The following is a 23,708-nucleotide window of genomic DNA, read 5'->3' as shown; positions in this document are numbered from 1 at the left end:
CCTGTCGCATACTAGGAGCTCTGATATGAATGCCTGAAGAATGGAGTCAATTCTCTACGCAATTTAGTAGGATCGCTCTCCCCGACAGTCAATGGCATTTCAGCTAGGCAGTGGCGAGTCCTGGGATTAAGTATCCTCGTCCTCTATCACAATCGGCCAAATCACCAGCGAAAAAATCGCGCACATTGTATCAACGAGCACAGTTTGCTTTCCAGAATTGCATGGGAAAGCAGAACACAAAATCCAGGTGATGGGTGATTTGGCCAATTTGGGCTTCATTTACAGGACATAAAGACCCTGGACAAAGCGCAGAGGGAGTTTGACAACATAGCCCAAAGTCGCATTTGGTCATGCAGAGACATCACCTCAAGAGAGCTGTGAGCCAGGCAGAAGTTGCCCTAGCGTCTCTCAAGTTAATCGTAAAGGAGATAGAAACGAGGCTTGGATTTGGGACGAGGATGTGATTTGGGTAGTGAACAGGACGGATCGGAAAATATATGATGCGGAAGCTGATGGGGACGGTTGGCTGATGACTCAGGGGTCACGGCCTGTGGACACTGGAAGCTGTTCAGGTGTCGGTGCATCGCTCGCGGCGCAGTCGATTGCCAGAAAACTACCATTCCAGAGTCGAGGAAGGCTTGTGGACAGGCATGCGGCGACGAATCCTGTTGGGTGCTCAGAAGAAACAAGTCGAGGGGATTTAAAAGCCACCCAACCTTTACGGGTACAGAGCTGGGAAGTTTATCCCCACCACTGGTCAGCCGCAAAGCCCCACGGCCCTGCCTTCCATTGGGGCCGACTAACACGGGCCACGGGAATCCGCGAGGCCCTGGTCACTTGTGTATGAGTAGTTAGACCGTTCGAGCCTAGAAACAGTCACGCACAGCTTCAATTAGCGCCCAGCTTCGGCTGAGCATCGACGATGAACATCTAAATGTCCTACGTCGTGCAGCATGAAAGATCTTTTCCCTTTTGACAATCTCATTGAAACCATTATTCATTGTTAGCATCTGAGAAATCCCTGATCACCCATTGGCGTGGAAGGTTCAACTCCTTGATTCATCAGATCAGGCTGAGAGGCCTTGAGTTTGCTCCCCAAAAGCCACCGACGTGCTCGCCCTTAACGAGTACCGGAATGGCTTCTGAGGACGAGTCGCAAGGTAATGATCATCATCACGATGAGACCGAATGGGAAGCGCACAAGGAGAACTTTCGAAGATGTTACATGGACAACAACATGACTCGCAAGGAAGCAGCACTGTTCATGAAGAACGTCTTCGGCTTCGACGCAACTCCACGACAGTGGGAACGCAGAATCAAACAATGGGGCTTTCAAAAATACTCCACTCGCGAAGAGAGAATGCATCAGATCGCCCAAACGGGCAAAACAGTCCTCGATGTCAGTAAACCTGGACGACGGCCTCGCGCGCAGAGCAACAACAGCCTCCATCCTCGTGAGGATAGAAATCTTCGCCGATTTGCCCGTCGAGAAGTGAGTCGTTCGAGGTCAAGAACGAGGTCTAACTCTTTCACCAACTCTTCGCGGCCTGACTTAGGGGACGAATTTCAAGAGGCTGGGCAATCCACCTTTGATGAACAACCCTTCAATCCGAACTTTGCGAGCCCTCCATTATTACAGCCTCAAACCAGTGTTGGATACATTCCTACCATTACAGCGACCGGACCACATCCAGAACATCTGATGCAGTTGAATTATACTCAGGGACAAAAAGCGCCTGACCTCGATAGAACTGCCGGTCACGACGGGCTATTCACGGTCGACAATAGAAAATGGAATGGTCCACAGGTCCCTTCATCAACAAACCAATGGAATTCCTCTGAAAGCCGCGCTCACATGCAACAATTTCCTCCTAATTTGTTATCTCAGACCTCCATGGATCGGACTGTACGGAATCCAAATGGATCCTACCTGAATGAAGCCGAGCCTCCACTCGGCTTTCAGATGGGTGGCTCAACAGCACTTTCGAATGCACAATATGACTTTGGCGTTTCAAGGGATAGTATTGGAATAAATCCGAACGTGCTCAGTAACAATTCGATGTCTGAACAGCAATTGTACGACCAGAACTTACAACATACACAAGTTTCAACAGTCGTCGATGAGACAGACTTTAACTCGATTAACTTTCAGTTCGATGTTGTTGATGTCGACTCTGTACCGTCACAGCTTAACATTAACGAGGACAATTTTAACCCGATTCCACCTGTGTCAGGAGGGTTTTCCGGCACGAACGCATCAGTATTCGGTATCAATTTTACCGGACCGCTGCAGAACGATGTTGGTCCATTGGTGGAAGAACTCATCAGAAACATGCGAGACGTTGCTATAATGGGAGACGGTACCGGACTTGAACACAAATTAAGCGCAGAAGGTAAGTAGAGTGATCCAATTATCGAACTATACTGACGAGATCGTGGTAGCCCAATTTTTTACCGATCGATTGGCTATTGTGTTGGACAACTTCACGAAGTCACAGCAGCGGGCAGTTCAAGACATGCGGCGGACTTGTAGCAACTTACGGGAAAGGAACAAAATTCTCGAGACTATGCTTGCTGGTGAGTATACTCTCGTACTGCCGCTGGATTGATGATTGACTGTGTATATAGCATCGCAAATACAGCCCAGCATTCCACCAGAAGCGCATCCTCACCACTCGTCACTTCCACTCCAACCCTCGAACTACGGGAACCTGTACCATCAGCCCTTGGGATCCAGTGAAGACAACATTTACATGGACTCTCACACCCTCCTCTAAGGTGTCACGTGGCCTTGCACGCTCACGCTAATTAGCGGCACGGCCCTATGAACCGCGCACAATTGGAGTCACTTTAAAAGTCACCCCAATATCAGCACAGCTTCAATTTGTTGGCAGAGGCGGCCGAGGCTTCCTTTCCTGGGCACCATCACTGACACCTATCATGTCCTTCGTCAGCCGAGCATCTAAAAATCCCTATGAAGATGTTGGTGATCCTTTACGACTCTGACTGTCTCCTGCACCAGACCGTTGAACTCCTTGGTTCGAAATTAATCCCTGCTCTGGAGTCCCCTGCACGGCTGGAGGCGATACTAAAGACCTTACGCCTCTCAAGCTATGAACTTCGTTTGGTGCAATCGAGTGCAATCGAGGATAAGACCTGGACAAATCGGCTGATCGAAATTACGTCAAATACCCATGATGAAGCATATTTGCAGCATTTACGCACGGTGTATGATGAATGGCTGTCAGCTGGCCTGATCGAGGCTGATGGCCACGTTCTCCCAGAATGTTTCCCTTTTCCAAACTCGACAAGAGACCCACCGCGGGTCCCAAAAGATCTGTTCGCCCGGGCAGGATACTATGCTTTCGATATGAGTTCTGGAATCATGTCGGAAAGCTATCAAGCCATTGTCGCATCGGCTAATCTTGCCTGGGAAGGCGCCGATATGCTGACCGGCCTTTCAGCCAGTCAAACCTCCGAGCCCGATACTGTTTTTGCACTGTGCCGACCACCAGGACATCATTGCGATGGCCAAAGGGTCGGAGGTTATTGCTACATCAACAACGCAGCGCTTGCAGTCAGCACTTGGCGATCAAAATATCCTGGCTCAAGGATCGGCATACTAGATGTTGACTTCCACCATGGGAATGGAACTCAGGAAATATTCTATGCTGATCCCAAGGTCTTCTACGCGAGCATTCATGGAGAAGATGAGTATCCTTACTACACAGGAGCAGAAAATGAAGTTGGTATCGGCGAAGGCGCGGGCTTCAATGTCAACCTTCCACTGAAGGTTGGAAGTCCGATCGAGGAGTATCTTGAGAAGCTTGAATATTGTCTCACACGATTGGTCGCGTATGGCCCAGAGTTCCTGGTGGTAAGCCTCGGCTTCGATACATTTCACAGTGACCCTTTGGGCTCATTCCAGATTCATACTGAGGACTATGCAACGATTGCAAGGAGAACAAGGGAGTCTCTGCGAGATATCCCGGCCTTGATCCTGCTGGAAGGAGGTTATGTGATAGAGCATTTGGGAAAGAATGTCTTGTCATTTTTGGATGGGTGGAAATCTGTTTCAGGTACTTGATCAGGTGTTTTAACCGGCCTCTTGTATCTTTGGGGAGCTTTGCGCCTTTTTCAGGAAATATAACACGGTAGGGAACAACCTTGCGAGGTAGAAACATACCATTGTGAATCACAATAAATTCAGTTATGGGTAAAATCCCTCTTCCCATTGTCTCCATCTGTTCGCCGCTGCAGGCAAGGCTTCTACCACCACGACATGTTATGAACCGCCATTGAAACATGAGATACTTTCAACTTCTGTTCATAATTTAGAATCTTGTGGTATCGTACTAGAATAACGTCATTGTCACCAAGATGGGGTGGGTTTAGGAGTGTTGTCTTGGCCATCCATCTCCTTTTCCAGCGTATCATAAGCGTGCTTAAGAATGCCTGTAATTTTCTTCAACTCTTCCTCGGTGACATTATATGGGGGTGATACAATCGCATGATCGCCGTTGGTGCCATCCACAGTGCCGGCTCCAGGATAAACTGCTACACCTAACTCAAAGGCTGTCGTTTGGAACCTGGCTCCAAAGCGCACGGTTGGTGAGAATGACTTTCTCGTAGCTTTGTCTTGGACGAATTCTAGACTCCAGAACAGACCTTTGCCTCGGATGTCACCCACATACTTGGTTGACGCGAATGTCTCAACGAGAAGGCGGTGCAGGATCACGCCCATTCGGGCGCAATTCTCAATGAGGCCATCTCGGCTTAATATCCTTTGAACAGCGAGAGTCGACGCACATGCCACGGGGTGCGCTTGGTAGGTGTGTCCGTGGTTGAAACTGCTCGTGCCCTTCTTCAAGACGTCGATGACCTTCTTGTGAGCCAGCACACCCGCGATGGGGGAATAGCCGCCTCCCAGGCCCTTACCGATGGTCATGATATCGGGAACAATGTCTTCCTGTTCAAAGGCAAAGTAGGTCCCTGTTCGACCCATGCCACTCATGACTTCATCCAGAATCAAGAGGATAGAATACTTATCACACACTTTCCTGACCCCCTTGAAATATCCCCTCGGAGCAGGAGTGCATGCACTGGTGGCTCCGACAACCGGCTCAGCGACAAAGGCAACAATACTCTCCGGACCGAGTTTCTGAAAATGCTGATCCAACTCCTCGACAAGCCTCTCGGCAAACTGATCCTCGGTCTCTCCGTCCTGCCACCTCGAATACTGATACTGGTACGCGGGGCTCACCCAGCTGCAATTATTGGACTGGAAGCAGGTATACTGCACCTTTCTAGGCAAATTGCTACTTATATTCATGGCCCCGATAGTCGTACCATGATAGCCCTGTTTACGGGCGACGAAGTTAGTCCTGTCGAGCCGGCCCAGCTCGAAGAAATATTGTCTCGCGAGCTTCAGGGCCGCGTCCATGGCCTCGCTGCCGCTGCCGACGAAATACGCACGGTCGAGGCCAAACCGCCGGCCGCCATGTGGTCCGTCGATCAGATGACTCGCCAGCTTCTCCGCGGCGTCTGTCGTGTATGTCAGGGAGTGGAGGTAGCTCACGCCGGTGCTCATCTGGCGCTGCACCGCGGCCATCACTTCCTCGTTGCCGTGCCCGATGCATGCTACCGCTGCACCACCGCAGGCGTCCATCACGACTCGTCCGTCTGATAGATTGAGATAGATGCCTTTGGCTGAATCGACCATGTAGGGTCGTTGGAGTAGCGACCGATGGAATAGTGCTGCTGGTGGGGAGTCTTCCAGTGGAGCAAGAATGCTCTCTGCCATGTTCTCCACCCCGCCGCTGGAGGGCTGCTCTTTCTGCGAGTCGTTTAGGACCATGGCTGGCTTTTAGTCTCTGTTCTTGGGTTATGAACAACTAAAAATAACTGAAAGGCGTACTTCAGAGATATTTCATCAGGTCTTAATGAATATTGTACAGTACAAGGATGGTTTGTCTGTAATCAGCGTTCTCAAGGAGAACAGCCCATCTGTTCCAATGTACACGTATTTATATATCCTGGGCTGATCGGTAGTTCACGAGCAACAAGACGCAGGCAATGCTTTGGAAGGCGTGTCTTGGGTATTCGTATCTTCATCGACCTATGAGGGTTAGAGTTCGGCTCCGCTCCGCGAGGCAAGGCAATCGAGAACGAACATCGCTGAACTCCGTGACTTGGACACGGCAACCCATAACGAATCTGGTGCACAGGCAGAAATAAATCCGGAGTCTTGAATCCTCTGTGCTTTGGCCACTCTGCAGATGTGGTTTCTGACAACACAAAGAAGCCAAAGGCTGAAGACCATAACTGAAGCTGCTTTGGAATTGCCTTTGCCTTACCCTTGCGTACAAGTAATTACTCATTGTGTCAGATACAAGGCGCACAGATGGATTGTTGATGATGATGCCTAATGGACTGGCCCTGACTGGACAACAGAATGGCTGGAGCGCCAACCCCGAAGTCGGCGGGTCGGCCAAACTCGCTTCCGGTGAAAAATAATTTGGGGAATTCGCTTGGGCGAGGAGCCACAATGAATCTAATGAACATGGAGCTTCAACTCTCCCGATCTTTCGAAGATTGCGAGTTCACCACACAGTGCAAACATGTCTGCACTACTGCAACGGGCACCCGCCCTTCGTCTCCGGTCGACCCCTCTGGACCTCAGAGTAGCTGGATCTCGTAGCTACGCAGTCCACGCTACAGCACCCACTATCCCTCGACGAAAGGCTGCGGTCCCTCCGTACCAGAAGATTCTGAAAAACTTTGAGAATGTCAGAAGTATTCTAGGATCCCGAAAACTCACTCTGGCCGAAAAAATCCTTTACGCACATCTTGAAAATGCGGAAGAATCGCTCCTGACTGGTACCCACAATGGGCAAAATATCCGTGGAGTTGCAAACCTCAAGCTCAGGCCCGACAGGGTGGCCATGCAGGATGCTTCTGCTCAAATGGCTATCTTGCAGTTCATGACCTGCAACCTCCCATCCACTGCCGTCCCTGCCAGCATACACTGTGACCATATGATTGTGGGCGAGAAGGGTGCGGACACGGATCTACCCAACTCGATAGCAGGCAATAAAGAGGTTTTTGACTTCCTTGAGTCGGCGGGGAAGAAATATGGCATGGAATTCTGGCCACCAGGCGCAGGTATCATCCATCAGACAGTATTGGAGAACTATGCTGCACCAGGTCTCATGATGCTTGGAACTGACAGCCACACACCAAATGCTGGTGGCTTGGGGGCCATTGCAATTGGTGTCGGTGGTGCCGATGCTGTTGATGCTCTGGTTGACGCGCCCTGGGAATTGAAAGCACCCAAAATCCTTGGTGTGCGGCTTGAGGGCAAACTCAGTGGCTGGGCGTCTCCCAAAGACTTGATCCTCCACCTTGCCGGTCTGCTCACGGTTCGTGGCGGCACTGGATCCATTATCGAGTACCATGGTCCGGGCGTCGAGACCCTGAGCTGCAGTGGCATGGCAACTTCCTGCAATATGGGAGCGGAAGTTGGAGCGACGACGTCGATATTCCCGTTCTCAGAGAATCATATTCCATATCTGCAAGCCACTGGAAGAGAATCGATCATTGATGCGGTCAAGGGAATTGCATATGGGTCCGAGCAGTACAATTTCCTGCGTGCCGATGCTGGAGCACAGTACGATCAAGAAATAACGATCAATCTATCCACACTCGAGCCTCATATCAACGGGCCTTTTACGCCGGATTTGTCCACCCCGTTGTCGAAATTCAAGGAAGCTGTCAAGACCAATAGCTGGCCCGATACCTTCTCCGCGGGCCTGATTGGCAGTTGCACAAATAGCTCCTATGAAGACATGACACGAGCTGAGGATCTCGTGAAACAGGCACAGGCCGCTGGACTGAAACCAAAATCCGACTTTTTCATTACCCCTGGAAGTGAACAAATACGTGCCACTCTAGAAGAGAGCAAGACATTGCAAACTTTCACAAGTGCCGGTGGGACTGTTCTCGCAAATGCTTGTGGACCCTGTATTGGGCAGTGGAAACGGACCGATGGCATCAAAAAGGGCGAAGAAAATGCCATTCTCTGCTCATACAACCGAAATTTCCCTGGGAGAAATGATGGAAATCCTCGTACGATGAGCTTCTTGGCATCTCCGGAAATTGTCACGGCGATGTCGTATGGTGGCTCCACTTCTTTCAACCCTTTGATCGATGAAATCCCATTACCATCTGGTGAGAAGTTCAAGTTTGAGCCTCCCAAGGGTACTCAACTTCCGGCTTCTGGTTTTGCAATGGGTAATCCTGCCTTCCTGCCTTTGTCTGCTGAGCCGGATTCGAATATTCAAGTCGTGGTCGATCCTGAATCTGACCGCTTGGCTATTCTGGAACCATTCGAAGCATTCCCCTTGGGTGAGCTCCAGAGATTGAAAGTCCTATACAAGGTCAAAGGCCAATGTACGACCGACACGATCTCGGCTGCCGGCCCGTGGTTGAAATACAAGGGACATTTGCCCAACATCGCCGAGAACACCTTGATCGGTGCCATCAACGCAGCAACAGGAGAAACCAATGTCGCTTATGACAGTGATGGTAGTAAATCCACCATCCCTGAGCTTGCAAAGAAATGGAAGGCACAAGGCCAGAACTGGTTGGTAGTTGCAGAAGATAACTACGGTGAAGGATCTGCTAGAGAACACGCTGCATTACAGCCCAGATATCTGGGAGGACAGGTGATTTTGGCCAAAAGCTTTGCGCGTATCCATGAGACCAATTTGAAGAAGCAAGGAGTTGTTCCATTGACGTTCGGTAACAAGCAAGACTACGACCGCATGGACGCGAATGATAAGGTGGACACCGAGGGTCTCTGGGACGTACTGCAGAATCACGGCAAGGGCGAGATCAACCTGAAAGTGTGGAAAGAATCTGGTGAAAGTTTCACTATTCCCGTCAAACACACTTTGAGCAAGGATCAATGTGCTTTCATCCTGGCAGGAAGCGCACTGAATCTTCTTGCAAAGCGTCACCAATCTGGTTAAGCTGCCTCTGATCGATCATTTTCTCTGCACGTGTTTGCAGAGCCTCGCTGGGCTGCGTCAAGATTAAAATGAGGCTCGGCTTTGGGTTTCAGTCTTGGCACTTATGGATGCGATGATTGGTTGCTGGGAGGCCCCGTCCCGGGAGATTGGGGCTTCTTACATCTATCCAATGTTCTCACAGCCACTTTGTCTGTGCCACACAAAGATCGACACCAACTTATCGAGGGACGTGGGAAAGCTCGTTGCGCTCAGCTGATAAGTCAAGATGAAGTGGACGACCATACTTCTTGAAACCAAGCTTGGTTCTTGCTTAAATTCTCCCGGAGCAAAGGCTTGGATGGATCTGCCGTGGATCCAGTACTTTTGAGATATATCGGGCGACCACTTCGTCGTCTCTCCGTCTCTGATATTGTCCTCGCGGTGTGCACAAGTCTCAACCTTAGCAGAGAAGATGCTTACCAGAGTGATTCTAGCAGCAATCCTACTTTCTGGCTCCTCGAGCAAGGTCGCTTATGGTTGGGGTACTCTCGGCCACGAGACGATCGCTTGGATAGCGCAATCATACGTTGCCTCCGCCACAGAAACGGCAATACGGGCTGCCTTGGATTCTAATACGGCCGACTACATGGCGAACGTGTCAACTTGGGCGGACTCTTATCGTTACACCAGTGCTGGTGGATGGTCTAGATCTCTTCACTATATTGACGCCAATGACAGCCCCCCTACTACATGCTCGGTGGACTATGAGCGAGACTGTGGCAATTCCGGTTGTAGTGTCAGTGCCATTGTCAACTATACCTCAATTTTATTGGACGGTAATACGAGCGAGCCGCTCAAGAAGGATGCTGTCAGGTTCCTGATCCATTTCATTGGCGACCTCCACCAACCACTGCACGACGAGGGCCTAGAAGAAGGCGGGAACGGCATCAATGTAACCTACGATGGAGACGAGACCAATCTACACCACATCTGGGATACGGAAATAGTCGAGCAACTAGCGGCTGGGGCTGACGCCGAGGCATTCGCCAAAACCCTGACGGCATCGATCAAGGCTGGAGAGTACGGTTGGGACAGCGATTCGTGGCTCCAGGGAGCAGGCCTGAACGACACACTCGCGACAGCCATGATTTGGGCCAGTGAGGCCAACGGTTACGTGTGTAGCGAGGTCTTGAACGGAGGCGTCGATGCGGTGGAAAATGAAGATCTGAGTGGAAGTTATTACGCTGCACACTTTGATGTGGCTCGCATTCAGCTGGCGCGTGCGGGATTCCGCTTGGGCGCGTGGTTGAATCTCATCGTTACTGGAAAGGAGCAGTAAAAGCCCAGGAGTGACAAAAGAACACACCTCAGGCATGCCTTGTTTGGCCTGAGTTTGAGTGAGGGACAAGGGTCTCCTTGGTAGCACCCACGTCCACTAAGTGTTCCTTCGGGATTCGGCTTCGGCTCGCGGAGGAAGAAATGGAGAAGGATTCCCGGGCTTTGTTTTTCATTCGATACGAGCAGGTTGAGCCCGTTTAGGCGAACCGTTTCGACGTCACACGTGCAACGGGAAGGATTCAGGCCCGGCGTTCTGGATCCGAGCTTTTTATAACTACTTTGGCCAGCCAATCTTCTGCAATGAGGAAAGGAGAAATCCGTGTTACTACACCCCCTCAGCGCGTCGGACGCTGGTCTCCGGTCAACTCTTCTTTTTGTGATGTGGATTGGATGTGCTGAGTCACTTCTCTTGAAATTTGCGTGTCTTTTGCATGAGTTGATATCGTCTACAGTTTGTGAGCGCTTCGACCTTTGCCTTGACGGGACGCAGCGCTGGCACCCCATTCCCAGAAATCAGCCTTGCCAAGTCTCAATCCCGATCTAAGCGTTTGGCGGCTATCTTTCATGCGGGGGATGGTCTTTTTCTGGGTATTTCATCACCCTGGTATGCATGTGTTTCGTGGCTTGGTCAACCTTGTAAACAACGACCAACCACATCAGGGTGGAAGCCAATAGAATAGCGACCCTTACAGACCGTATACGAAGAATCACTCTGACTGTTCAGGCAAGATTGGGGCGCTTTGGTGGATGGCGATGGCGGGACACGAATGGAAGATTGGCTTGAGCTTGAGAAAAGGACACTCTCAAAGGGAGTTGACTACGGCGGCGACCAGGCACCGTGGCCATTGTTGACCCGGTTGAGACGGTCTGTCGCTGATGTCTCAGACCGGTATATGTACTGCTTTATCTCTTCAAATGTGTCCTTCTGGGCATATGCGTGCCCCATAGAGGACGGTTTTCTGTTGATTTAAGTTGGGGCAGAATATACCGGGGGACATATGTGTAGGTGGTATGCGTGGCTTTTGTGAAGGTATTCCCTTCCCACAAACATCGTACAGTCAACAATTTGAGGTGGGACCTTAAATGAGGATGGATCCAGGGCGGCATGGTCGGTGGATGGATGTTGATCACTTGGTGCGTAGGTATGTACTTGCAACAACATCAGTGCTTCCTGTCTACGCAAGCCCAAGCCGTAGCAAGCGTTGCCTGTTTTCCATTGACGGCCAGGATATGGAGTAGAGGCTGATTTGCAATGGTAAATAGGCACATACGTTGCATTCGTGATGGATGCTCAAGATCCCCGAACTCCTCCGGGACTGCCGCAGCGCCGTAATGCTATCCATACAAACGTGTAGATAGATCGTCATCCCAGGGCTTACGAGTGTGCCCTATCCATAATTATCAAGTCCACCTGCGACTCAGGCTCATGCGATCAACACCGACCACCCAGCCGAATACGGCGCGCAGGGCTTACGTAGACATTTTCGTAGATACTTGCGTAGGGCCCTTGGGGCCCTCCAACCAAACAGACCAGAGAGAACAGAGTTTGGGTTCGTATATACTTCAGCCGTTTCCCCAAGAACGCCCGTCGAAAGTTGAAATTGGCAGTTCGTGCTCAGGAACGGGCCTTGGACAGCCCTGGAGTTTTGGACGCATCCTTGCGCCATTCTCGTATCTGTAGATCCCCTGCGGAGTGGAGGACTCCCTCTCCCTCTCCCTATCCTCATTGATTGTTTCTCAATCTATTATTATTAGTTGGTCCACAGCCACAATCATCAGCACGACTCCGGACCAGCACCCTCACCTCAGGCTTTACCTGCGACAATCGAAACACCAGGCTGCAGCTTCGTTATTTGACGAGTGCATTGAAAGACCTTTGCAGCGATCGGGACCCGCGTTGATTGTCTTAATCTCTAACTGATTCAGCCTGCCAACAGCCTGAGTCCGTAACCGCGTCTCGGCCCCTCCATCCCACCTCTTCAAACAACGAATCACCATCATCGCCCGTTTTCTGCATCCGTCCTTTTGGGGGCCAAACTGTGCGGGTGTAGCACAGTAGCACCTGGAATCGAAAAACCCTCGAATTGTCGCACATTGGTGCATACAGTTGATTCTTGAATGGCTCACTGTGGCTCTGTCGAGAAATAGAAAACCACCCAACCCACGTGTCCTGTCCGCTCGGTCGTCACGAGTCAAAAAGAAAACACTTACTCCGACCTACGAGGCCACGACCATCTCGCTCGTCTCCTCTCTGAAAATCACACAGCACACTCCCTCCCCAAGATCTAAACGACCAAATCTATTTTCGACCCTATCTCTACCTCAAATCCCACACAGAAGGGCCTCCCGGTGCCTTTTATGTACTGTGCAGTAGTACTCCGTACTCCGTACTCCGTGCCGACTACCCTTACCCTCCGCAGCTGCAGCCACCCCGAAGACCAGCTTGCGACCAAAGATCCACAGTCAGCACTCTGTTGCTCAACTCCGACCATTCACACCACCACCTCTCGCCTCTGGACGTCTACGATTGGAGTAGGTCAAGGAGCACAACAGCAACAAGAGAGAAGCCCTGAAGCCCTGAAGCCCTGCCGCAATCACCCCCAATCATCCGCAATCCAGCGCGGCCTGGCCCTGTCGGGAAGAAGATTCCGTCCGTGCCTGCCTCATCATCCTCGTCTGCTCGAAGCTCGCTCCTCTCTCCTCCCCTCTTTGAACCATGTCGCCGTACGCGGCACCAAAGACCAAAAACATCCTCATCATCGGGTCGACAGGCACGATAGGAACATACATCACGAGAGCCATTGTAGACCAGAGGGAACACTTTGAGCGGATATGCATCTTGACGAGTGAGAAGACGCTGGTACAAAAAGTTCAAGACATCGCAGCCTTGGAAGCATGGGGGGTGGAGATCTTTACCGGTCGGCTGGAGAGTGAATCCGCCGTCAAAAGAGCGTACGAAGGTATGTCACACCAGAAGACGCGATGTGGAGAGCTGCTGCAGGAAATGGGGACGCATCGAGTCCTACGGTGCACAGCATTGGGTTTGTGTTCGATCTTATATGGCTGACTGTCGAGTGTCGCACCACAGGCATAGATACCATTGTTTCTTGCGTGGGCCGCGCCGGCATCGAAAAGCAGATCAAGTTGATCACCTGGGCCGAACAGGTTGGTGTCCGCAGGTTCTTTACCTCGGAATATGGCACCGACATCGAGTACTGGCCCGAATCGTCAAAAGAGCCTCCCCACCAGCTCAAGTTGAAGGTTCGAGCGCACATGAAGACCATGAAGAGACTGGAATACACATACCTGGTCACCGGACCGTATAGTGATCTCTATTTTGGAGCCATGAAAACGAAACCCGAAATCGGCCATTTCGACGTCAAGGAGAAGACGGCCGTGCTCCTGGGCGACGGGGAAGGTCCCGTCAGTTTCACCGCCATGGCTGAGTATGCACACCTTGATATCTGACTCAACCTTCTTCTTGCGATGCCAAACTAGTACTGACAGCCACTTTCACACCAGTGTCGGAAAATTCGTCGTTGCTGCGCTCCTCAACACCCGAGAATCCCGAAACACTACGTTAGTGGTCCATTCATTCACAGCCACGCCGAACGAGATCCTCGCCGAGTACGAAGAACAAACCGGAGCAAAGTGGGACGTCTCATATACTTCGATGGAGCGGTTGAAAGAGATCGAAAAGGAGGAGTACCAAGTCTATTCGCCCATGGCCGCGGTGGTAACGTTACGACGGATCTGGACCGACGGTGGCACGTTGTACAAGTTCTACGATGACAGCCTGCTCGGTGAGATCGAGACCGAGACTCTGCAGAGCCAGGTCGCCGCTCAGATCATAAAACAGGAGGAAGGTGAAGGTAACTTCCCCAGTCTGCTGAGGAAATTGAGTCTGGTTTGAGATATCTCTGGGGAGCGGATGGTGATCACAGTCACGCCATATTGGTCCATGCTCAGTCTAATATTCTCTTCATCATTTTATTTCTCACGACGCATGAATTTTCTCATGAGGCAGCAACAGCCGCCGATTTTTGATGGGACTTGGACCACATCAGCCAGCATCAGCATGTAGCCAAAGGTGTCCTTGGAAATGGGGAGGGGTTAATGGGGCACAACTTGTGTATAGTTTGGGATGGATGGATGAAAGAAAGAAAGCAAGCATGTAAGGCTGTAACTGTTGGGGATGAGCCTGCAGAACTCCTCTTCTGGCAAACTACCTACCACTTGTACAAAGCCGCTTGGTCTGTTTCTTGCATTTACCCTTTGACTTTAAACTTGCGTTTTCGAGCGAGGACAGCAACACCCACTGAAATTCACCTGTACTACCGAACAGATAATTTGCATCAGTGTACTGTATATCATTTCTTCTTAATCTTCACCCGTCTCTTGGAATCCTGGTCGAGCCAACGTCACATCCGCTACCTAGCAACAAGTACCGACATCAGACACTTCCCCACCAAAAATTCCACGAAGTCAACCACCAGACACCCGGCAAAGGACGGCCCATGAGCCGTGCCAGAGCCCCTCGGCCGTAGACAACGCTCGAATAGACATCAAGATCGAGATATGGATGAACATCACACACTATATCAAGGGCGGAAGTGGCTGGGCAGGTAAAAGAGATAACCGAAAGGTACCGTAACTTGGTACTTGATTTCATCTCCACCCCTAGCAACAGTTGCAACTTGTCACTTTAAGGGCGCGAACCGCGCCGGGGTCAAAGGGCTCAGATTCTAGTCGTCTTTCTCGTAGGTGGAGTTTGCCCGTGTGCGGAGACATGATAAGTTCAGAACTACTACATAATTTACTCGGCTCACTCTTCAGGTACTTTAGAGAGGTACATCGTCCTTGGTGGGCTTCTTCACCTTTTTACGTTTTATATGTGTCTATGTACCGGCGGACGCACACCCCGATAGACTTTGGAGATTCTTCGCCTTCGTTGTATTATACCCATCATATACTTCCTTCCAAAGGCCCCGTTGGCGAGAGTGCAGGAGAAGCGAGTGGGGTGGTTTTGACTGGTATTAGACGACTAGGACGGGATAGAACGCCTTTCCCTATCTCTCTCTCTCTCTCTCTCTCTCTCTCTCTCTCCTTCTTCCTTATCTTCTTCTTCTTATTGTGGTCGGGGCCTCTGCACTGCGCGAGAAAGGAAAGGAACGGTTGGGTAAACGTCGGACTGGGCTATACTCCTGCAATCTTTCTTGATTCAGCCATTTTCCTTCGGAGCGCGCCGAACATACTGAAGTCACAAAAGAACTTTCTCGTGGTTTCATGCCGAGGAGTCTAGCATACGCAAAACTTTGCGGCCAAGCAACGAGCACGACGAAGAAGACGAGGAGTTTTGCCTGTCTTGTTGGAAATCAGTCGGGAGTTCCATTTCGAGATATACGAGCGAGCTGCGTCCCGGAGCTCTCTCCATTAACCAGCACAGGCGATACTGCTCGTCACTTCCACACCTCGCACGTGGTGAACGGGTCTTGGAAGAAGATATCTGCAACACAAACAATAGCAGCAGCAACAGCATCCAGTACCTTCACCACCTCCAGCAAGATGTCGCTACCGCCCTTCCCAGCAAGCCCACCTCCTCTGCCTCCAGGCAAGGACAAGCACCACATCGTGGTCCTGGAAGGGATCCACGCAAAGATGCCATCGTTCGACTTCCCACACCACATCGACATCTACCCGCGCACGCATCCGTCCGAAGTCGCGGAGCGCATCCAGCACGCCACGATTGTCATCGCCTGTGTCGTCCCCGTCGGCCCCAAGGAAATGGACGCCGCACCTAACCTAGGCATCCTAGCCGTCATGGCCGTTGGTATTGGCTGGGTCGACAAAGAAGATTGCGCCCGGCGTGGCGTCACCGTGACCAAGTGTCCTGCCGGCAATGTCGATGCCGTGAGCGAGCATTTCCTCGGCCTGTACTTCGGCTCCAGAAAGCGGATTGTGCAGGTGCATAACTCCGTCACCACGAGCAGTGAGTGGGTAGACAAAGGCACGCTCACGAAACTCTGGCCCTCGGGCCCTCCTCTCGGGTGTAGTCAGGAGACGTTGGCGATCCTGGGGTACGGAACGTTGGGGACGCGGATCGCGAAGCTGGCGAAGGACATCGGGTTCAAAGAAGTCGTTATCAGCGAGCGTAAGAATGGAAGCTCGGTCCGCCCCGGCCGTGTGACTTTCCGGGAGGCGCTCGAGCGCGGCACCGTCTTCTGCGTCAGCCTCCCAAAGGAGAACAACACGGTTGATCTCATCTCGGAGACAGAACTGCGGATGATGAGGCCGGAGGCGCTGATCATCAACGTCGCCCGGGGTGGGATCGTCAATGAGACTGCCCTTGCTCGCGCCTTGCGCGAGGGTTGGATAGCGGGTGCTGCTACTGATGTGCTCGAAACAGAACCTGGGGGGCCAGGCTCAAGTCCTCTGCTTCCCGACGCCAGCAAGGGCGAGCCGGAGGTGCCGAATCTAACGGTGTCGAGCCATATCGCTTGGTTCTCGCAGAGCACGATTGCGAATTATCAGAGACTGTTGAAAGAGGGTGTTGAGGGTTGGGCCGCTGGCACGTTGCAGGAGACTGAAGATAAGGTCCACGTTGCCGTCGTGGTACATAACGGCAAGATCTGGAACTGACCAACTTTGAGACCGTTTGCTCCTTTACTCGTTGTGTAGTCTGGTATGGTCTGCCACGCTCGGTTCAGTGATCCGCATCAAAATGACTGTGCACGATTGAAAACCGCCAAAGATTCATTCGACGCAAAATAGGAAACAGGCAGCCAGTTTTTGGTCGTAAGGCCGATAGCTGTTCCCTTGACTTTTTCGGCCACGATCAATCGTGCGTCACCAAGAATACCAAGGAAAGCGACCACACTTATCTATCCAGCCGATGAGAATTGTAGCGGGCGACCAAAATTTTCGACATTAACCATGGCACTGCTCGGAGACTAGAGTGCCACTCTGAGTCAATGGATACGCATCTGATACATCGAAGAAGCACAAGAGTGCGCCGGGGCCAGGACGAAAGACATTGAATGGAAAGACCAGAGGCCCAGATACCATTCTATAACATTGGTGAGGGTTCAGGGAGAATAACTAGGTCAAATGGAAGAGTTCATAGATCTGCTATCAATGTTGAGAACAAATGCGTTTCAAAGCCTGCGGCCTTCTATTCCTTCAGAAGAGAAATGATCTCCATCATCCGCCGAAGCGACCTATGATAAACACTCGCCAATTGACAGACAGTTGACAAAACATAGGTATCAGGGCCACATATTGCTTTATATTCGATTAATGCATTCCCTTTCATCTCTCAACCAATCCATCTATACCAAATCCTGAATCGTTCTCACGGTGTCCCAACATCTACACCCAGCTGATTGTAATATCTTGTAGGAGAGAAGGTCAGCAGCATCCTCGAAGACGACGAGAAATCCCCTCAAAGCTGGGTAATGCAGGGGGAACTATTTTGAAAGCTCACCTGATCAAGTCCTGATGGCTTCGAACCTCTTTCACTACGCCGTCGCAGCGATCTAGCACGAAGATGTCGGTTCCGTTGTACGAGATGGCCGTGCCAGGCGCAGCAGTCCTGTTGTAAAAGTAGTTGAGTGAGCAAAGCTGGCAAACGACAAAGAGAAGGCAAATTAAAAAGGAAAAAAGGTCGCGAAACAACAACGTACCCCTGACCAGATTCAACAATCGCGTTGAGCGTCCACTCAAGCGCCACGAGATCGTCCTCTCCAAAATACCTCGTCGCCTCAAAGGCATACTTACTAAATCCGGCGCGCGAGCCTTCCACGAACCTCTGAAAGGCTGTCACATTGTTGACGGGGAACTCAATCGAGCCGTTGCCCGTCCCCGTCGCAAAGCGGTCTTGGTAGATGACGATCTCCGGGGAGACGGTCACGTCCAGCAGCGAGAAGTCGACGTCGTTCCAGATCGTGAGCCAGTTCGAGATGATGGTTTCGCGCCACTCGGCGGAAATCTCGACGGACTGACATGGGCTGGCGATTGAGGTCGGGCCCCAGCGGGAATGCGCGAGCGCTGACCCTGCGGAGAGGAGTGGGAGGAGGAGGGATGTGGCTCTGAGGGAATGCATGGTGATGAAGAGAAGAATCACGGTTGGCGTCTGGAAACGAGTGGCTGAAGTGACTGTTTAACGGCAAGAGGGAAAAGCTCTACACAGCTATCATTATTATACATCGTATATATATGGCCTGCTTGATGAGGCCTCCTGACCTCATCAGCCCTTGGAACCTTGTCATTGTAAGGCACGAATGATGAAATGAGACTGTGCCACAATGCAAAGTATTGTATATATCTCACCAAGTTCGCATTACATGGACATCTTGGGTTAGTCCTCATGTCAGCAAAGAGATGGACTTGTCGCTTGGCGGCTGGTCTATTGAACAGCCTTGATCCCACGGCTGGCAAGGTGCCGAGAACATAGCATTTCCGCCGTGGAGAATGTTGCGCATCATAATGGGTCATTGTTTGCTAGACCTTGTATATGGTCAATCCATATTGCGATTTTGTCTCAGGATCGACCGGTGTAGCATCGGTCATCCCGGGCTTCCGGTACGAAACTCCCTACTGAGTGCTTTGGTTGTCGATTAACCTGATCGCCTGATGCGCCCGCTGCACAAAAGTCCGGTCAGTAAGAAAATAAGGCATTTCGTCCTCGTATCACAATAATGAAGCCGCGAGCGGTACCCTTTATCTGCTTGTCGAAGGCGCCAGGGAAAGAACCGTCCCTAGAGGCCTTTTAAGAACAGGGCTACTTCGCGCCTTGCTTTGAAGTTCGCATACTTGCACAAATCTAGCTTCCCCTATATATCAGCACTCCTTGTAGCGAAGGGAAAAACGGAAGAGAGAACGTATTCGTGCGGAAGGTTCGATGCATTCTATGTACTGCAAGAACCCCCGCGAGGCTGCTGAATTCAGGGGCTTGGCGGCGTAACAAAAGGTGTTTCAGGTGAACCCTGTCCACCAACATTTCCCAAACTCCATTCATATTTTTGACTGACACATGCCTAAACTATGATCGAATGCCCAGTCGCTGGGGAAAGGAACGTGAATCTTGCTAATAAACATCAACATATGCCCAAAGAACCCGAAAGCCGTTATCCCCGTCCCTCGAAATACATTCCCGCACAAACGTGAGCTTAACCTCCCTCCTTAGTCCACACCGAATTGTAGCTGTATTCACTTTGCTGTACTCGCGATTGATACAGTCTCGCATCTGTTATCCCTAGTGATTCGAATCCATTTCCATGTCATCGTTCAATCGTTTCCAGGTAGGAGCATCGCCCAACCTGTCGACCGTCAAGCCGGAGCGGCCTGGATTTCGGAGCCCGGCTTTCAACTGTCTCTCATAACTGACCACCCTCAACCTTTCACTCTCAGCAGGTGTCAATGCCAAGTATAGCTCAACGGCGATCGCATGGATTATGAACGCGAGCCAGACGCTCATACCAAAGGTGAGATGAAACGCCGCGGTGGAGTACTCTGGCCCCGGGCCATTGTTGTCGGCCTTTACAATGACAGGAACCGTCGAACTCCCATTGAGACACTGGGGATAAATCTCTAGCACGGGGTTTCCTTCTCCGTCAGGAGCGCCGTACACCACGTACTGCTTCCAGATCAGGGAGCAGGTTTGGACAGTGTACCAGTTGCCTTCAGGATGCTCTGTGATCCAAGTGTTCGCTGCCATCAGAATCACACGCAAGGTGATAATGCTACCTGCATAGAACCACGTGCGTAACATCCAAGCGCGATGCTGGTCAATCTGCAGGCGTTTAATATTGATGTAAGATAGTGTAATGGTCACCGTTGTTGCCGTCGCAAGCGTGCCGAGACCAACTTGCGTAGCTGGAGATCCTCCAGCGGCCTCTGGAGTGATCATATAAGCACCCGCATTGGCGACCAGGAATAGTAGAATGACCACGTATCCATTGAGCCGGTGGAACATTATGATTTTGTGACGGATAACTGGGACGAATTGAAAGCACGCCAGCAACCCCGCTGGTAGAATAGCTCCGAGGTGTAGCATCATGCCGATACGCATATGTCCTGAAAGATAGTGGGTGGCGTCACCAGGAATTGCTTCCTATTGGGAAGTTCATCAAAGTTAGCAAGGAATCATTGTGCAATATGACATTCTGTGGAGTGGCTTGTAAGAACCAGGCCTACCTTGAGGAAAACGCCGTCGAAATCCAAGTACTTGAATCTTGAGAGCACAAAGTACATCAAGATGCCAACACATATGACGAAAAGTGGGAAATTGTACCCTTTCTTGAATCCGAGGGGGTGGTAGATCTTGCGCCATGTTTTGACCCATCCCTTTCCGGCAGTAGACTTGGGGTGGTGCCAGGAATCATTGGGATCATCGTTCGGCATTGTGAGAATGCGCGGGGGTCCTCAAAAATGAAAATATGGGATCTAGTACACAATTCAAAATAAAATTGATGAGGAGTACAATGGGTGAAGGACCGAAGATTTGCGGACGCAGGAATAGTGCTTTGCACGCGTACTTATCTTATATCCGGAAGGAGAAAGGCGAATTTTCGATAGTTTCGCCGTGCGTGTGGGTTGCCTGAATGAAGAAGTGCAACGTTCTAACTTTGGAACGTTCTTCATATGTACGACAAGAGCTGGAGCACCCTATCACAGATCGCGTTCTATTTGCTCTTATCAGGGAGGAGGAGCTCCAGGTACCGACGAAGCTTGAGGCGACACGCACCCTGCCGCGAAGTTGATGGAGACAGGTTCTTGAGACAAGGCCACCAGCCGTAGGGCAGAGAGCAAACTCAGGACAACGTATGTCACTGTAACAGCGGTGTACGATTATGGCCGTGGCAATACATGTATACTGGTTGCCTCCTAGGCGACTGTCGAGATTGGTAATGGTCCTTGATTCGCACCTTGCTTCCAGAGGACAGGGGATGACGATGAGCTTTTCTGATGCCTCGTATTGGCTGACTAGTCTCAGAGGAAGTGCCTCCAGCCAGAACACACGCCCGGTTTCGTCAACAGGGACGGGGTTACCTCTCTGGACCATGGCGCAGCATATGCAAGGTCTGCGAACACCATGTAGAAAGATGAACAGATCGGCCCACCATGTAGCTGAAGATTGGTCTTGATGGAGCCTCAGGTTGCTACAAAGGGGATTTGGTGGCAACTTTGCGTACGCAACCTTCTCACCGGCGAACGAGTGGAAGAGTTATTTAAAACAATCTTCTAGAGGAAAAGCGCGTACGCCTTGGCCGATTCATGGGCCCGCCAGTAGGAATTTATGTTTGAGAACATGCCTTACCAGACAAACTGAGTAAAGGCGAAGCAAATTCCGGAGCCCAGCGAAGGTGAAACCATAAGTCAACCTAAGGCTGGCGGGCCAATATACAGAGGACTTTGATAATGTGGCCAGAAGTAGAATGGTGTCATGCAGCCTCGCAGGCATTTCCCCAAAATTGCTAAGCATTGTGGAGCCCTTGAAGCCTAAATGGCTAGGCAGTGTGGATATCGATGCCCGGCGATTATGTGTCCGAGCTGCGAATCACCGTAGAGCATCGAACTCCGTAGAGAAATTTCACAGATATTTTATATCGTACTAGTGAACGAAAAGCCCCATCAAATAGTATTTCGGATGATGGTCGAGATTGAGACTCAGTTGCGGGCCCGTATTGTGGTGGAAAAGTCCGAGGCACCGTCTCAGTGCTATTTTACTTAGGACGGATATGCAGTAGATCTTAGAGCAGCCATGGTAACATTCTATCATGTAAATAAATAATGACTATCAAATTTGTGGACGCCTGATCTGCCATATCTTGTTGCCATTTGTACCAACCTGAGCAACGCAGTGTGTACTATCTCCACAATCAGAGGAATGGTTTGACCTGCGCCTCGCTCCACTCCCAGTACTTCCTCCCAAGCTCCTTGTCTTTCATATCTCCTCGCACAGCTTCAATCTTTCCGAATGGGGAGACTGAGTATAATGATTAGCAGGCTTCATCTTGAAAGCATGTTGGTGTTTTCGGGCAAATCCCTTACTCCATCCACCATTGACTGCGCTGGTGATCGCAGGGGACAAGCCAGCGAAGAGTTCCGTATAGGCTCCTTTCTTGGGATCATGTGCTAAAAGCCTCTATGTGATGTTTCAGTGTCATATACATATCTTTCACAGTGAGAGACGGAGGAAACTAACAAACATTGCCAGTTGGACTGCTGGCATATTCTGCTGGAGATCTGTTACGAAATTTCCCGGATTGAGTGCCTGCAAGTGATACTGTCAGGTATGCCTATAGAAAGATTCAACAAAAGCAAGTAATTACTCACGATGCTTAGTATGCCAGACCCTGCCGTACGGCGGGCGAACTCAACAGAGTGGATGACACTCCCTGCTTTGCTTCGCATATATAGTGTCCACGTCCCCTCTTTCCGGTGGTAGTCCATATTGGAGAAATCAACTGCAGGGCGAGGGGCTGCGTCAGCAGCACTTGAAGATACCCAAATGACTCGTACTGAGTTTGGAGCGGATGTCTGTGCCGTCTTCTCGAGAAGAGGTGTCAAAAAATGTGTGAAGAGAAAGTGTCCGAGATTGTTGATACCGAGCTGCAGCTCGTAACCCTGTTTGGTTTTGGACCCTTCAGGTGGGATCATCACACCTGCATTATTCCATAACACGTCCAGGCGACTCTCTTTGGCTATAAACTCCTCGGCCGATGCTTTAATCGTGGCCAGATCGTCCAGTTCCAACTTGAGGAAAATAAGAGCGCCTTTGGATTTGGGAAATGCACTTTCAAGCTCTTCGACGAGTGCCTGCGTTTTGTTACTTGAGCGAGCAGCAACATAAATTCTCGCGTTCTTCTGGTAGAGAATTTGGACGAGCCCCTTGCCAATTCCACCAGTCCCTCCTGTTACAATGAAGGTTTTTCCAGACTGGTCTCCAATGTTCGTCTCTGTTAGGACTGGTTTGTGGGGTATAATTGAAGTGCACCGAACTCCTAGCATCTTGCATCTAATTCCAACGGAACGTGTTGTAGGTGACAGGAGACTCCCTAGAGAATAAGGCCAGAGTTGAAGGCTCAGGTTGACTTATAAGTTAAGTTATAACGGCCCGCATTTCACCTTTCAGACATGACTAATGATTACTACGAATGGAGAGGTTCGTTGCTAATCATTCGCAGCCTATTTGATCTTAAGTATAGAATGAATGTACGTTCAAAACCTCAATGCACAGCATCTACAGCACGGATAGATGTGTTGGGGGTGGGGCAAAGATCGCGGATATCGCGGCCGCGCCGGTAGTGAGCGAGATACAGTGTAATCACTTTCCCGTACAAAGTACCAAATACTGAA

General features: G+C 50.8%; 10 protein-coding genes across 10 annotated transcripts; 6 read left to right on the top strand and 4 right to left on the bottom strand.

Annotated features, from left to right (window-relative positions):
- Positions 1 to 1,135: 1,135 nt before the first annotated feature.
- Positions 1,136 to 2,729, top strand: A1O9_07819 (uncharacterized protein; the record flags this gene model as incomplete). Its single annotated transcript, XM_013403374.1, has 3 exons — positions 1,136 to 2,393; positions 2,443 to 2,577; positions 2,629 to 2,729. Coding segments are annotated over 3 exons (1,494 nt in total), but the record flags the coding sequence as incomplete, so codon positions are not given.
- Positions 2,730 to 2,980: 251 nt separating this feature from the next.
- On the top strand, positions 2,981 to 4,087 carry A1O9_07818 (uncharacterized protein; the record flags this gene model as incomplete). The annotated part of the gene is made up of 1 exon (XM_013403373.1): positions 2,981 to 4,087. One exon carries the CDS (start codon positions 2,981 to 2,983, stop codon positions 4,085 to 4,087), a length of 1,107 nt encoding a protein of 368 aa, XP_013258827.1.
- Positions 4,088 to 4,372: 285 nt separating this feature from the next.
- Positions 4,373 to 5,857, bottom strand: A1O9_07817 (uncharacterized protein; the record flags this gene model as incomplete). The annotated part of the gene is made up of 1 exon (XM_013403372.1): positions 4,373 to 5,857. One exon carries the CDS (start codon positions 5,855 to 5,857, stop codon positions 4,373 to 4,375), a length of 1,485 nt encoding a protein of 494 aa, XP_013258826.1.
- A 763-nt stretch (positions 5,858 to 6,620) lies between these two features.
- On the top strand, positions 6,621 to 9,032 carry A1O9_07816 (aconitate hydratase, mitochondrial; the record flags this gene model as incomplete). Its single annotated transcript, XM_013403371.1, has 1 exon — positions 6,621 to 9,032. The coding sequence occupies one exon, from the start codon at positions 6,621 to 6,623 to the stop codon at positions 9,030 to 9,032; it is 2,412 nt and encodes an 803-aa protein (XP_013258825.1).
- A 451-nt stretch (positions 9,033 to 9,483) lies between these two features.
- On the top strand, positions 9,484 to 10,350 carry A1O9_07815 (uncharacterized protein; the record flags this gene model as incomplete). Its single annotated transcript, XM_013403370.1, has 1 exon — positions 9,484 to 10,350. The coding sequence occupies one exon, from the start codon at positions 9,484 to 9,486 to the stop codon at positions 10,348 to 10,350; it is 867 nt and encodes a 288-aa protein (XP_013258824.1).
- A 2,715-nt stretch (positions 10,351 to 13,065) lies between these two features.
- On the top strand, positions 13,066 to 14,262 carry A1O9_07814 (uncharacterized protein; the record flags this gene model as incomplete). Its single annotated transcript, XM_013403369.1, has 3 exons — positions 13,066 to 13,309; positions 13,438 to 13,795; positions 13,872 to 14,262. 3 exons carry the CDS (start codon positions 13,066 to 13,068, stop codon positions 14,260 to 14,262), a joined length of 993 nt encoding a protein of 330 aa, XP_013258823.1.
- Positions 14,263 to 15,914: 1,652 nt separating this feature from the next.
- Positions 15,915 to 16,988, top strand: A1O9_07813 (uncharacterized protein; the record flags this gene model as incomplete). Its single annotated transcript, XM_013403368.1, has 1 exon — positions 15,915 to 16,988. The coding sequence occupies one exon, from the start codon at positions 15,915 to 15,917 to the stop codon at positions 16,986 to 16,988; it is 1,074 nt and encodes a 357-aa protein (XP_013258822.1).
- A 712-nt stretch (positions 16,989 to 17,700) lies between these two features.
- A1O9_07812 (uncharacterized protein) lies at positions 17,701 to 18,450 on the bottom strand (the record flags this gene model as incomplete). The annotated part of the gene is made up of 3 exons (XM_013403367.1): positions 17,701 to 17,740; positions 17,833 to 17,940; positions 18,032 to 18,450. The coding sequence occupies 3 exons, from the start codon at positions 18,448 to 18,450 to the stop codon at positions 17,701 to 17,703; spliced, it is 567 nt and encodes a 188-aa protein (XP_013258821.1).
- A 1,152-nt stretch (positions 18,451 to 19,602) lies between these two features.
- A1O9_07811 (uncharacterized protein) lies at positions 19,603 to 20,750 on the bottom strand (the record flags this gene model as incomplete). Its single annotated transcript, XM_013403366.1, has 2 exons — positions 19,603 to 20,460; positions 20,544 to 20,750. 2 exons carry the CDS (start codon positions 20,748 to 20,750, stop codon positions 19,603 to 19,605), a joined length of 1,065 nt encoding a protein of 354 aa, XP_013258820.1.
- Positions 20,751 to 22,228: 1,478 nt separating this feature from the next.
- Positions 22,229 to 23,360, bottom strand: A1O9_07810 (uncharacterized protein; the record flags this gene model as incomplete). Its single annotated transcript, XM_013403365.1, has 4 exons — positions 22,229 to 22,335; positions 22,401 to 22,494; positions 22,555 to 22,623; positions 22,686 to 23,360. 4 exons carry the CDS (start codon positions 23,358 to 23,360, stop codon positions 22,229 to 22,231), a joined length of 945 nt encoding a protein of 314 aa, XP_013258819.1.
- Positions 23,361 to 23,708: the final 348 nt, after the last annotated feature.

This window comes from Exophiala aquamarina (assembly GCF_000709125.1).
Source record: "Exophiala aquamarina CBS 119918 chromosome Unknown aczIA-supercont1.6, whole genome shotgun sequence".
NCBI classification, from domain to species: domain Eukaryota; kingdom Fungi; phylum Ascomycota; class Eurotiomycetes; order Chaetothyriales; family Herpotrichiellaceae; genus Exophiala; species Exophiala aquamarina.
The sequence above is the reverse complement of the archived record's forward strand: the minus strand, read 5'-3'. Positions and strand labels throughout refer to the sequence as shown.